Genomic DNA, 15181 nt, shown 5'->3' with positions numbered 1-15181 from the left:
CATGTACACTGGGCTAAGTCATGCTGGTGTAATAAAAACAGGACAACTTTTACCACTGGCATAAATCTCAATTCTGTTTTCACAGCTTTATGCAGACCATGCAGCCTCTTCTGATGCTGCAGCCTGGGATTTAGGCTATATAAAATAAGTTCTTAAAAACTTGAAAACACTTGACTAACCCTTGCTGAACTCTTGAGCTACAGATGCTAGAGTGGGATTGACACCCACAATAGCCTGATGAGTGCCAGGTCACACGTGTTGCCACAGCCAGACTCGCTGCTTCACAGAATCAATTAGGTTGGAAAGGACTCCAAGATCACTGAGTCCAACCTATGACCAAACACCACGTTCAACTAGACCATGGCACTAAGTGCCACATCCAGTTTTTCCTTAAACACCTTCAGGGATGGTGACTCCACCACCTGCCTGGGCAACTCCTTCCAATGTCTGATCACTCTTTCTGTGCATAAATTCTTCCTGGTGTCCAACCTGAACCTCCCTTGGCACAGCTTGAGGCTAATTCCTTTGGTCCCCTCACTTGTCACCTGGGAGAAGACTCCGACCCCACCTGGCTACAGCCTCATTTCAGGGGGTTGTAGAAAGTGATGAGGTCTCCATTGTGCCTCCTGTTCTCCACACTGAACATCCCCTGCTCTCTCAGCCACTCCTCATCACACCTGTGCTCCAGACCCTTCCCCAGCTCCGCTGCCCTTCCCTGGACTCGCCCCAGCCGCTCAATGTCTCTCTTGTGGTGAGGAGCAGCGTCCCCCGCTGCGGCCCCAGCAAGGCGGCTGCTCTCTGCCATGGGGCTGATTCCTGGCGAACTGGAGGCTGCTCTCCCTCCTGTGTGAGCAGGACTCCCTGTCACACTCACTCACAAGCATTTTAATACAGAATCGAAACATAAACGAGTTTCAATAAGGCTTTAATCCGCTCCGCTGACAGCCCGGTCCCTGGCCCCGTCGGCCGAGGTTCCCGGGCCTGCGGTGCCCTCTGCCGGGCTGCTCCAGCAGCGATCCCCGGCGGATCCGCTCCCACAGCCGCACCTCCTCAGGCCGATGTTCCCCGGCTGCCAGGCAAGAGCTGCCCCTTCCCCTTCCCCCGGCTTCCCCTCCGGGGGTCACAGCCCGGCCCCTCCGCTCTGCCCACCCCGCCTGGGCCTTCCCCGCCACGCTCCGGGGAGCGCTGCCGGCGCGGGGCTCCCTGGTGCAGGACCAGCCCCCGGCACCCGAGAGAGGGTAAATCAGAGTGACAGGGTCACTTAGGTTGGAAAAGACTCTGAGATCATCGAACCCAACCTCTGAACAAACACCATCACCATGTCAACTAGACCACGGCACTAAGTGCCACATCCAGTCTTTGCTTGAACACCTCCAGGGACAGTGACCCTGGGCAGCACATTTCAAATGTTACTTCAGCCTAGGGTACCATCACATCTCAAGTCTTTTCACACAGGTCAGTTCACTGTAAGATACTAAATAAACATCTACAGTTGACACAGAATGCTTCTTTAGAAATAAACTTACATTTTCTGCAGTTAAAAAAAATAATAGCCACCATATCTTAGCCGGTAATATTCCATTCTCACTGTTTTCCCTTTCTGGAGCTCTGTAATCCTCATCACTGAAAAAGGAGTCCTACACATATTCTCTCTGACTTCTTCCAACAAGTAGTCCTTTACCTCACCATGCTCTATTCCCAACACTGACTATTCCAGATAGTCACAGTCTCAAAGTACTAAAGAGAAATACAAAATGGTATCTCACCCACCACACTACAGAAAATTTGGGCACCAACTTGTCACAAGCAGCCAGGGACTGTATAGCGTCCAGATGATCATCTCTGGTGACAAACCCACCCACCTGATAACTTTTTGAACAGACATTGACATACAAGAAATTCAATTTTAATATAAGAACAAGTTGCTTTACTGCAAGGGGTACCAAGCACTGGCACACATTGCCCACAGAAGTTGTGGAGTCTCTGCTTTTGGAAATACTCAAAACAAAACCCGATACAGCCCTGAACAGCCAGCTTCAGTTGCCCAGATGAGAGCAGAGGTACTCTCCAGAGATGCCTTCCCACCCCAGCCATCCTCTAATTCAGTGACCACACTGCCAAGCTCTGTGTGAGGGGCACTGCTTGGTTCTGAGGTTTGGCAAAGAAAATGCCTTGAAATTCTTGTGTACAGAATTCATTCTGAAAAGATAAGGTCAGCAAAATCGTCACACTACCCCAATTCAAATGCAAACAAATATGAATACATTCCATAATTATAGCAGCAAGTTTTTTCTTAAACTTGGAACAGTTTCTCACCTTACAAAGCTCATCGTTCTCCTCTTTGACAGGCAGAGAATTAGTATTTGTGCAAGAGTCTGAGTCTGATATCTCTACTGAGCTGTCCTCTTTTTCTGACCCATCACACTGATCGGTGGAATCAGTATCCTTCTCCCAGTCAATAAGCTTCAATTCATCTAAAATAGAAGATAGGTAAAAAGATTTTCTTAATCACCGTCTGTCATAATCACAAAGTCAGACTAACACTACAGCCATCCTGAACTTGGGGGAAGAATTGCAACATTATTTTTTACCTATGCTCAACTGATGTTTATGTTTAAGCATTTTGTGTCTCACAAAATCTAAATCCTACTAGCCAAAAGTGTTATGTGAGGAAGGATAAAAATTACATACATACAAAGAAAAATATTTCAAAGTACCATCTGCAAAGAGGTGGTACACTTAACTGCACAGGTAGGTAGGGTGTTCTCTTTAGTGTAGTTGTTATTAATTTTTCCATGGTTTAGTTAGGGTATTTTTTTGCCCAGCTGCATTGGATTTTCCATGTGTACTTGTTCAGAATTGACTGTTTTAAGTAAATGCCTTACACAATGTTAACTAACATCTGCTATTAGTGGCAATCCTCACAGAGGAATGAAAAAGTTAGTTGAAATAGTCACCTCCTAGAACACCAAGCCTAAATATACAGGTTTGCAAATCAAATCTCTATAAGCACATCAAAGAGAGAACTGTTGAGGACAAATTGATAGAAACAGGAATAAGAAAAGATGGAGGTAAAAAGCCAACAATTAAAAAAAGCCCCAAACAAACCCACAATGCAATGGCAGTAAACAAAGAGATGCAGACAGAAATGCAGAACATTTTTCCACCACCATCAGGACCAAGTGGTATTTAATGCAACTCCAAAAGTCCATTTGTAACTCCAAGGATCTACTGAAGGGCATGAAGACCTGAGCTGCAGTAACACCCTCACAATCCTTTAGGTCCAAATGCCACAAGGTACTAAGAGAGATAACGTCAATGTGTTTTGCATAAATTAGCGTGTTTAAAGGAGAAGGGATGAAAGCTTTTTGGGAGAGTTGCTTTTTTTGCTTTTGTAAATGCCATATTTCTAACACTGGAATAGTCACATACAGGGGAGAGGCAGCAGAGAAAGAAGGCACCTGCACCATGCTCCAGGCATCTGTACATATGCATGGAACTGTGGCAGTACCTTCTGTACTTGGCAATGCTACTGTAATCTAAATACTAGTTCCTACACTTACCTTTCAGACTCTGAAGGCACCCAGACAAACACACAGCTATAGTGCCGCCTCCTATTACACACACAAATGCATTTCTGTTTCTGACTATGAGGAAGCTTCATCAGAAATTTTAAACACAGACATCAGCAACCAAGTAAAGCAAAGAGGTTTCATTTGAAGCTGTGTGACAACAGAATAAATTCCTTGATGAAATACAAGGCAATCCATTTTATCTTGTCACACTGAAGTACTGCCACTCAAAGTGAACTTCACTTGAAAGGGAACATCTCTAAAAAATACTTTTTCCCTACTTTCCCTTCCCCACACCTACAACTGTACCTATATATGCACACACACATAGAGGCACCCTGGGTACAATGCTAACATTAGTGTATATCATGGTTACTTCAAAAAACATGAAAATTACAGTTGTTTTACTGCCCACTGCTCTCAGGATATTTTTGGGTTTAGAAGAAAAACATGACAATTATTAGATTTTCTCAGTAACCTTCAAGCAGATATGTAACACATCAGGGTTTCTTCAATTACACAGAGAAACCAAATTTTGCTATCTTATAAGCATAAAAATATGCCTGTGTATTGTCTCTTAAAAAAAAAAAGGAAGATTAAAGCCTGCAGGATATACTTGCAGAGGACAAGTAAATTATATTAATGGTAGGTTAGAAAAATTCCTATTCAGCATCAGATTGCAGTTTAGAAAATGAACAGTCTTTCCTTTTCAAAAAGAAGAAAATTAATTACTAGGAATTACAAAAGATAGCCATCAGATATGCCAATGACTGGCATATATAGATGAACGGAAGAAGATTTTGCGTTTTTGTTTTAAACCTAAGGAGCACATTTCACCAGGGCCACACATGAAACAAAAAGTCATCAATCAGTCAATCTATTTGCTCAGCTCACAGCAACATTTGAATGCTTTGCCAGACATCCAGGATCCAGTCTAACTGTAATATTTCAGATCTAGCTGAAGTACTACAAAGTTAACCTATTTTACATTGTAAAGACTTCCTAATAAGTTCTAATGCAACTTGTACATTATCCCAGTTAACACTTCTACAATAGAGCATATAAAATTTTTCTGTCTTCAGCTGCACTTTTTAATCAATTTCTCTCCCCTCTGTCATTTCCTGGTCCATGAATTTGAAAGCAAGTTCTAAGAAATAAACCCATGGCTGTTCACATAGTGCAGCTAACAGGGGAAGCAAGGAATACTGTGCTCTGAAATGAAAATAGATGGCACCCAAGATGATGTTATCTGCAGCTGCAAAGTCTGCCACATCTTGTCAGTAGATGCAGAAAACTGTGTTCCTTTACTCAAAGGTTTAAAGTTCTTGTACATAACTTATTCTAAAAGCTTACTCTATATCCATATGAAATTTATGAAAAAAACCCAAAAAACAAAAACCCCTTCAACTGATATAACCAAAATAGGAATGGATCATGTCATTTTGTCACAATGACCTCAAGAATATTTTCATTACAGCACCTGAAATTGACAGAAGGTTTCTTGTTAGGTCTTGCACTTGAACTTACCTTCACTACTTCTGTCTTCTAACAATAAATCACAACTGCTAGGCAATTCCTCCGTTTTGGAAGTGTCACATTTTTTGCTGTCCAACCTTGGAATCAATGTTTTATTTCCATCATCTGAAAAATCACTGCCACTAGAGGTCCATGTTATGTCCTCAGCTTCCTTAGCACTTTCAGCAGCAGCAGCTTCTAGGAAAAAGCATTTCAAAATGTTAGACTGTTACAGAAATGCAGTTTTGTTAAATTTAAAAGTATTAAAAATTAAACTGTACTATTTTTAAAGGGCAAAATTATAAAATCTGTTACTAGGCATCAGAGATTAATACTTAAGCATTAACTCACATGTATTTTTTATTCATATATACATTATTTTCAGTTTAGTTTTCCACAATAAATGCAAACACTTCATTTTATACAATGAGGCTACAACTGTGTCCTTCAGCAGCGTGAGGACAAGTCATGACTGTCTGACATTTAGTCCCCCTACACACAGTCCTAACACTCCTCCACTCCCCCACATGTACCCTTGTAAAATGCTGAGTGCTTTCAAGCAAGACTGTCCTTAGAATTCTGGGTTTGGGAGCTCTCTGACTTCATCCAACAAGTAACAAAGTAATAAAAGTATTCCATCAGTAGAGATTACTGTTCAGTTTTCTCTTTCAGTTTTTTTCAGGAAAAAACCAAAACTTCTTAGGTGTTGCAAAGAGAAGCTGGTGCATTTTTGAAGTAAGACATTTTAATTCAAAATACCTTTCTGCATTATTTTTAATCATAAAATCAAGGAGAAAAGGATTTATGCTTAGCATGGAGCATACAGAACTAGGAAGGCAGAATTCTCCACTTCCTACCACTACTAAAATGTTATAAGTAAACGGAAATTTAGATAATTACTGGGGGTTTGGAATTAGGCAGAAGGGCCCAGAAGAGTAAAATACCACCACATCTCCTGCAACACAGAGAGGTTCTTCTTAGAAATCCAGAAAAGCTAGAACCCAAAAGGTAAAAAAAAAAAGCCTAGTAGGTCACCTACTTACATCCAACAGAAGCAGCACAGCTGCTGGAGCAAGCAGAAATAGAACCTGAAAAATACCACCCCCTCTTTCTTTCCTTTCCTCTGGGCTCAAAAAAAAGAGGAAAGAACTAGAAAGAGTCAGTAAGTCCTCCTCCTCTTTATTCTGACTAGAGTTCTTTTCTTTAATGCCAATATTAAGCAACTTGGGGGCATACAGGAGATTGTAAAAGCGGGAGGTTGATAAAACTCTGTTTTTCTACCTATTGCTCATATTTACAAAATATGTGCTCTCATGCCTGCTTGTCTGTCTAGAAGACGACAGAATAATCTCACTTTCAAACTATACAGCTAAGGGCTATTTTTCATTCCCTCCTAATAAAATGCGGAGCATTTAAATATCCCACCCCTTTAATAACACACTTCTTTATGTGTGAAAGAAAGATGCTTCTTTCACCTTTCCAACAGCAATAGCTGAGTGCCTGCAGCTTTGCAGAATAAATTTCTGGCACTATGGGGGAATGGATGAGCCCCACAACAACAGTGAGAGACTGTGGGTCTTATCAAAATTAGCTTCTAATTACAGTAAAAGAAGAAGAAAGCAACCAGTACTTTGAGCCAACTTCTACCCGATACAGAACAAAATAAAGTAACAATAGTCTGACAATGTTAACATCAAATAATCCAAACATACTAGATGCACTTTCAGCAGATGTTAACAGCGGTCCAAGACGCTTCTTAATCCTGGATTTCTTATTAGAAGGCCTCTGGGACTATATTAAAAAGAGACAGAGATTTAATCACTAGGACATTAAAAATAATTTTAACATGTATCAATATATTTAAAGGTGTTGTTACTCACCTACCAAAGCTTAGCAGACCAATATCAAATTAAATTTAAAATCTCTTACAAGACTGTAATATAATGAAGTATTAAAGCATGAGAATAGTAACATAAAATCTGAATTTTCATAGATTTGGAAAATACAAACTTTCTATGACCATGACAGAAATCACATGTGACCTTGAGAAGAACAGGAGCCAGTATTTTCAGCACTAAAATGTCAAAAGTGGGCAGTAACAATATGCTTGATAAAGCATGTGTCCTCTTGAAAAGTTACAGAAAGAATTTCTTGGTTGCCCTGTCTCTGATTTTACTATATCCCATAAGACATGTGATACTGTGACTGCTCAGTACCAGAAGAAGAAACAGAAAAGCAGCTTGGGTCAGCACAAAATACTTTTCATTCAGATCTGGCTGATCGAGCAGGATTTTCTACACTTAATTCACTATTACAAACACTATTTAGGTCTAGCAAAAACTCTTCAAATGCAAACTACGGCATTTTTGTTCCATATTTTTTAGGAAATGTAGCACTCCATCCCAAATGTAAAATTACTTTTGCATCCTTCCGTATATTACTGAATTTTTCTAAGTGATGAGTGCTATCTAGAACACAACACATGAACATATGCCCCCCAAGTTACACTAACAAGTTAAGACAATGTCCTTATGTAACTGTGCTTTCCATTTTCTGTCTATTTTGACAGTTGCAACAACATGCTGTTAGTCAGGAAACAACACCAAAAGAAAAGGCAACATCTTATTATCCACTCGAGCATGGAAACTCACTGTCAGTTTGCATCTCTTTGTTACACCGCTAAGGCAGCATTTTACCTCCAGCACTGAAGTGCTCTCAAAACCATCCCCACACCTAAGCCACGCATTGGAAATCGAAGAGGCAGACACTGATGTCCTGAGATTTGATTTTTTCAGACCTAGGGGTGTCTCATCTGGGAATGGTGTGCGTTCTGCATTCCAAAGTCTCTTCCGCTAGAGAAAGGAAAAACAAACCCATTAAAAACACGGGGTAGAGATAATCAGTTTCAAGTTAAATTTACTTACTCTAGATTGCCACTAGTGTTTTCTGAATGTTTACAAACAAATTCCAATTTTTAATGAGCTCAGGAAAAAAAAAACTCAAACATTTGCAAGCATCTTTTATGCAGCTCTAAATAATAACACCATCACCAAGGTCAGGGGTAAATTAAGTTTTTGATAAATACACTTTCTGTTGGTCTAAGTTACATCCCATAATACCTGATAGCTGCTCAGCAAAGCTGAAAATATTATGTTACACAGGAACAGCTCGCTAAAATACACTTTAACTACATAATGCCTTCAAAGTCATATTTACTGTGCTTTAATTTTGTTTATGCAGGAGGTCACACTAGGTATCACTATACAGTTCACCATTAAAAATAACTAATCAACCAAAAAAAAAACCCACTCCAGGCTCTTTCAGCTGTAAGAATTACACTTATTTCCACAACGATTTCCCCACCAAAAATGTTTCCCTCCACTTACAAGGGATGCCAGAAGTCATTTGGAGCATTAGATAAGTCACGAAACAGGATTAGCATCAGTGCTAATTTCATGCAAGAGATTGTAACATCTGAAAATAGCTGAAGATGAGAGAATTGCCTGTTATCACATCCAAAGCTGTCTCTCAGATTCAACACCAGTTTACACACAGAAATTGAATTTGAGCACGATAATCATCTTATCCTACTGTGTTACTGAAATTTATCTTAGAAAGCACTGACTATATCATCTAACTACATCTGTCTTCTTCTGATATGCCTTCTCTCAAGCAACTCCAGTTCCTATGTATAAATAATTATTACTCCAAAATTAAGTTAATCAGCACAAACATTTTCTGCCAGGCTGGTCAATCAGGACAGACATGTCAAACATATGCACAACAAAAGAACAGAAAGTGGAATCACAGAATAAATATTCTGAGTTGGAAGGGAACCACAACTATCACAGAAGCCCAACTCCTGGCCCTGCACAGACCCAAGAATCACACCACGTGCCTGAGAACACAAGCTTTGGCACTTTTTACAAATGGAAACGCATATTTGCTTTCCATAGGGTTTTTCAGTGCTCTTGAGAATGAAACAAGCAGTTCCCAAAAGCAGACAGTGAGCAGCATCTTACTTCACCCCTCCAGTCACACAGTCCTGCTGTGCACGGTAAGAAGACAGAGCAAAGCAAATGCACTTTGCAGTTTCCACTGATGATAACTGACCCTGCTTAGAGCCTCTTCTAAAACTGCTGGGGCTATTTACACCTCAAAGCACCTACTCATTATCACCAAAGTCAAACTGTCCCCATAACTACTCCCACAGACATATGAAAGGTACAATCTTGAATCTGACACGGTATTAAATCTGGAATCAACAGTGCTTTGGTAAGGACACGATGTCAGGTAAGCAGACTACAGCAGTTTAACAAGAAAGGTTAACATTATGACACAGAGAGAATTTAAATGCTGCTTCTCTCCCAGCGAAGATGCTGGCCCAAGCCTCAATTTTCACAGTGCTTAGACAGGAACCTCTGCATTGGGCTCTTGGCAAGTGCTTCTGAAGGTTTTTAACCTTTGTCAGTGCTGCTTTTAACCTTAGTCAGTCTTGCTTACATGCTTGGTGTTTTGTAGCTTCTAGAAGATTTTGCAAGATATATTTTGCAAAGACTTACAGTATCAAATACAGTTCATTGAAAGCTCATTTCTTGAATGGGATGCTGCAGTTTTGAGGAATACACGTCTGTGCCAACAGCAGCACCACAGCTTGCAAGCAAGTTTACAGGACAGCACTTCTGATGGTCAGTTAAAAGCAGAAATGGTTGCAAATAAGTGAAAATAAGTGCACATAATTGCATGCACAAAGAGTTGCATGAAACAGGCTTTGGAATATACTTCTATTGTTAGCAAGCTTAATAAACATAGAGCTAGGGAGTTACTCCCTGTTAAGCTTCTCATTCATGCTATTCCTAAAATCATGACATTTGCTTACAGACAGCAAACCTCAATTTCTCAGTGCTGTCCAATACCAACACAGGAAAGAAAGAGTGTGACATAAGAGGCAGGGGATGAACAGCAGAAATTGGCAGCTGATACACAGCCACTGCTGCACAATTGCCAAGATTTGGGAAGGGGACACCATATAAAAATCAGCAGGATAAAGGCTACGTGTTAACTCCCTCTCCCTAAGTAAGAGGGGTTAAGATGCAAATAGAAAGGATGTGCTGACAGGTGACAAGGCTAAAAAAGCAAACTGAGTAGAACAAATACCTAGGTTTATGCTTAGATGGTTACACTTCTATTTAGTGTCCAATCTGAAGTTGCATTGGAAGTGACTTTTAAACAACTGAAATTCAGTGTACTAGACAGTCATGGTTGTGACAGACAAGGAGACTTTTCATAATTGATGACTTAACAGCAGAAGAGTTTTATCTAACCCTGCACTTCCTTGCCCCAACTAAAGCCAGGGCTGCTCAGGTTTTCAGAGCAGCACTACAGAGCTGTCTCAGGGCAGGTGGTTCCTTGACAAACCAGAAACAACTGGAGTCTCCTCTTCCCCTTCTCCTTTCCCAGCACTTTGCACTCACCAGACTTTGTGCAGACACAGCAATGATGAACCAAACTGACAGAAAACTTCTTTGGGAAGAAGCACTTGTTATCTACAACTGGTGCAGCAGCACAAGAAAGGATACAAGCATCAGTGGAACCAGTCCAGCAGCTGCTTGTCACCATGGCAGCTTAATTACAACCTGAAGAACCATCAGTACTGTGGACAGTTCTGGTAAATTAGCTCTTTGTTTCACCATGCATCTTGCTCCCCAGACTCAAGAAAATCTGAGAGTTTCTGCTACCACCACACAGAAATTTATGACCACTACAAGCACTGAGAAAACAGTCCCCAAAGTCCCAAACCAAGGAAGAAATACACCTTTTACATGAGATATTCCTCAGCTACTGCAAATTCTGGCAGACTCCACTTGGAAGAAAACAAAAGAGAAGGACTTATGATTGCTGATACTGACAGCAGTGGCTTTGAGTTCCATATTTTTAATACAAATATCTTGCCACCATTTCCCACATTCTAAATCATCTTAAAAACTGGGAAGAAAACAACACCACCACCACAAAAAAAAAACCTCCAGAGTCAAATTACCGGATCCCAAACTCCTTGTCAATTTAAATCTCTCCATATAAATAATTGATGTGAATTCAAGAAACTGAACCTAGAGCTTCAATCCACAGTTACTGAGAGGGCCAGCAGGCTGCAGGGCCTCTGTTTGGCTCTTTGCCTTCAGACACGGTGGGAACAGTGCCAATGTTGGGGACAGCACTGTCACCCTTCCCCAGCAAAGCCACCTTGGCACAGAGGGGTGGTGTCCAAGGACTTCTGTCACAGCAATACATCTCCTGGCATGCAGAAATGGCAAGTTTTAAAGGCTCTTTGCTTCTGCTCCAGCCTGTTTCACAGCAGCAGAAAAACTAACATTTTAAGAAACTTAATTCTCAGGAGTAAATATTTATAATTCAGCTAATCTGAAGGCTGTGCTGCCCCCAAAGAAATGCAGCAACAACTGTGAGTTCTTTTAATCTTGAGTCATAAGGTTAATAAACCTTTTCTTTTAATCTGAAATAAAAACTGGGCACACAAAAAACTTGTGTAATTTATTAAAGGAATGCATGAAGTGCCTAGAAACAAGGTATTGGAATTAAAAAAAAATCACTGAATCAGGCTCTACATATAGCATGTAGACCTGCATGTACATCACAAAATAAAGATTTATTACAAAACAGAGTCAGACAAAAAACCTTGTAAATTGGGTAAGGTGTCAGAAGCCAAAATATGAACTCTGAAATTTTGAGTTCCAAAGGGGAAGCTAGGATGGCTATGTCATATAGAAATTGCCTTGACCTCTGCTCCCAAAAGCATTGCATTTTGTCAATGGAGCAGTTCCTTCTAAATGAGTGAAAAAAAATTGAGTTACTCCTGTTGGCATTAGTGGCCAAGCCCTCCTCATAAAGGGCATGGCAAGCAACCTTACCTTTATCTCACTGGAAATAACTAAATAACTAAAGGAGTAATGGCTACTTCAAAAACACAGGAAGAGCCCCCAGGAACACATGACCCAATATATTATCTACCTCATATGCAAGTGGTATTTCTTTGACCTTCTCTAACACAAAAAGCAACATAAGCTGAAGGAGAAAACTAGTGATAAAACATTTCACTACATAAGCTCCTGCTGCTGCTGGCCTTCAAATCCAAAAATTAGTCATGTCACTTAAACATCAGTCAGAATTATTAAATACAACTGTTACAGTCTTCCTGAACAGAGTAGAATGAAAAAGTACTGAAAATCACAGCTCTACTTGCCAGAGACTTTTCATACTAAAAAAAAACAAAAAAACCAAACCTGACAGGGGCAATCACGCAGAAGTATGCAAATATCCAACACTGACCAACAGCCATCCTCATCTTTCACCTTTGTTCTCATCAGTTTCACACGAAAATACTCCAACTAAAACACTTCAGCTTGCGATGGCCTTCAAAACTCCAATTTCAAGAGAGTATAAAACCAAATCTGACAACAGAAACCTCATTTTCAGCAAAGCACCATATTCATGATACTGAGTTCTTAAAAGTGTAACTATTGCTTTTAATGCCAAGATAAAAAGAAAAGTTCTAATTTAATATGAAAACATCCTTGCATTTTAAACTCTCAAGTGAGCATTCAAATAAAGGTTACAGACTTAAAGTCATGGTTTGTATTTTTTTCCAGTGAAGATTATTTTTTCACTCCTGTGAAAATCAGTATGCATATTTTCCAAAGCTGACTCACAAGAACACATGTGGTCCCGAGAAAAGTCCTCATCAAGTTGTAATCCTTCATGAAACAAAAAAGTATACTGTACAATCACAGTCAATGACAGCACTGATAACCTGCCATACCACACCGCCTCCTACTCTCATGGTAAAGAGCTACTAAAACGAAATTAAAATCTTAAAATAATTTTCCCATTGCTATTGATGTGTGACACCAAAATTTTTAAAACACTCTTTCAAAACCTTTCTTGGTGCTCATGATTTTTACTACACTAGATAAAATACTATCCTCAATGACTTATACTAACATATATAAGATTACCATTTGAATGACAGGATTTTAAAACCTATTCTTTTTTAAACAAGAACATAAATTACTATATGCTTACATTGAAAAAAACAAACTCTCCTGGAATAAGGATATTATTGAAGTATACTTTGTATTAATAACTAGTGCCAAGTAGAGAGAAATCTGCAATCTATGAAGGCAGTTAAAGAAGTATTTTAGAAATGCTTACAGAAAATTAAGTTATCCAAAGTGTTTAGGATACAATAACAGTATCACACATTTTTGTTACATCTCAGGTTAGCACGGGTTTTTAATAAATTTAATTAATAGCCAGCAAGTGCTCTATTTTTCCTTGATCAGTATAAGTTTTCATTCATAAGGAACATTATCTTTGTTAGCAAAAGGAGTTACTATTATCACAGGCTGTTACCACATTGCAACAAGAGTTGTTTAAATCCTGTTTCACTTAAGTGTGCATTTTCTCACTAGGCAAGAATGAAAAGTCTTTCAGAAGAAAACATGTGTAGTGTCAATTTACAGGTTAATTTATGTGAAATATAGTAGGTTATTTTAAAGCTTTTTTTGTAGGATTTTTAAAGCTGTTGACATTTTCTTCCATTAAAATTTCTTTTAAATGGGCTTATACTTAAAAAGCAGTTGAATGTGCACACCAGTATAGATAAACTTCTTTAGGAATCAGATCTGTAATTTGCCAGCCCTATATGTCAAACAACACTTGCAGTCCCGCTTTCAGCAGTGCATCAATACCAGCCTAAGCACGGCTAATCAGAGCCAGCACATCCCAATGGCCCCTCTGCGGGGAACATCCAACGCACCAAGCAAATCACCAAAGGAAAGGGATACAAAAGCAGCACGGGGCGCTTCTCCCTCCGCTCCCAGACAAGGAAGCGAAGCTGCTCAAAACAGTACTGGCCAATTCCCACAATTCTCTTTTCCTCTCAAGTTTTACTCTCCCTGCACGTTTCCCCGCCGGCCAAGTGAGCAGGCCGGGCTCGCCGCTGCCCCGGTGCAGCCGTGCCGCGGTGGATCTCACTGTCGGTGTTGCGCAACCGCGCTCACCAGCGCCGCGGGAAGGGCCCGCGCTCCCGCCCCGCGCTCCAGCGTGGCGGGTCCCCAGCACAAGCACCGCCTTGGAGCGGATATGAACGGGCAGCGAGGGCACAGCGCGGCGGCGGCTGCTGCTGCTGCTCCTCTGCCGCCGCCACCAACACCACCACCAGCCACCCCGCGCCCCTCGCTGCGGGGCCGGGAGGCGCGGCCGGCCGGGGCGCACGGCAAGGCCGCCGCGGGGAGCGGCACGGCTCGGCCCTGCGGGGCGGCCCGGGAGCACTGACCAGCCCGGCCAGAGAGCATTGACCGGCCCGGCCGAGCTCCTTCTCCTCCCGTCCCGCCGCCGGTACCTTCCCCTTCCCGCCGGGCATCGCCCCCGGCGCCGCGCCGCGTCCCCGGTCACGTGGCGGGGGAGCACCGGGGGCGGGGCCGAGGGAACCCCCGGCCCGCGCCCGCCCTTTGCAGCTTTGGCGCCGCCGGGGCCGCGGCTTCTGATTGGGCAGAGCAGGGGTGACGTAGCAGCAGGGCGGGGTTGCCGGGAAGGCGGGGCGCGCGCGCCGGGGGCGGGCCGGTGGCCCCGGTGGTCCCGGGCGGTGCGGGAGCGCTCCTCGGGAGCGGGTCGGCGTTTCCCGGCCTGTGCTGGCCCCGCCGCCCTCCTGCCTTCCCTGCCGACCTGCCCCGAGGCCCAGGCGGAGCTGGGTGTGCTGCGGGCGAGGGGGCAGCACCCCCAGCTCCTCCGTGAACTGGGCCGTCTGTTCTCTGCCCAGAGCAGAGGCTGATTTTTGAGGGCGTGGTGTGGAGAGCGACATCTGAGCTCTGCCCTTCTCTGCGAAGTTTTTCCGCCTGGGTTTCGCCGCTGCATCCTTCATTATAGCCAAGGTCACTCATGCATCCTTCGTGATATCCGCGTTCACTCAGAAGTAAATCTCAAATGAGTGTTTAACACCGCAAGGAAAGAAAGAACAGGGATGGAAACACTGCCTAGATACCCAAGCAAGTAATGTCTAAACACAAGGCACTTGATGC

At 42.1% G+C, this 15181-nt stretch overlaps 1 protein-coding gene across 1 annotated transcript in view; it reads right to left on the bottom strand.

The window, feature by feature from the left end:
• The window catches only part of SPIDR (scaffold protein involved in DNA repair), a 193305-nt gene extending 180363 nt beyond the window's left edge, over positions 1-12942 (bottom strand). The window contains exons 1-5 of the mRNA XM_058805939.1: positions 12922-12942; positions 7784-7939; positions 6800-6878; positions 5100-5285; positions 2317-2474 (exon numbers count right to left, since the gene is read on the bottom strand). Coding sequence (XP_058661922.1) covers positions 2317-2474; positions 5100-5285; positions 6800-6878; positions 7784-7939; positions 12922-12942 — 600 coding nt within the window. The remainder of the gene's footprint in view (positions 1-2316; positions 2475-5099; positions 5286-6799; positions 6879-7783; positions 7940-12921) is intronic.
• Between the last annotated feature and the right edge of the window lie 2239 nt (positions 12943-15181).

Source organism: Ammospiza caudacuta, chromosome 1, assembly GCF_027887145.1.
Source record: "Ammospiza caudacuta isolate bAmmCau1 chromosome 1, bAmmCau1.pri, whole genome shotgun sequence".
Taxonomy (NCBI): domain Eukaryota; kingdom Metazoa; phylum Chordata; class Aves; order Passeriformes; family Passerellidae; genus Ammospiza; species Ammospiza caudacuta.
This window is presented reverse-complemented; position numbering and strand designations above follow the sequence as displayed.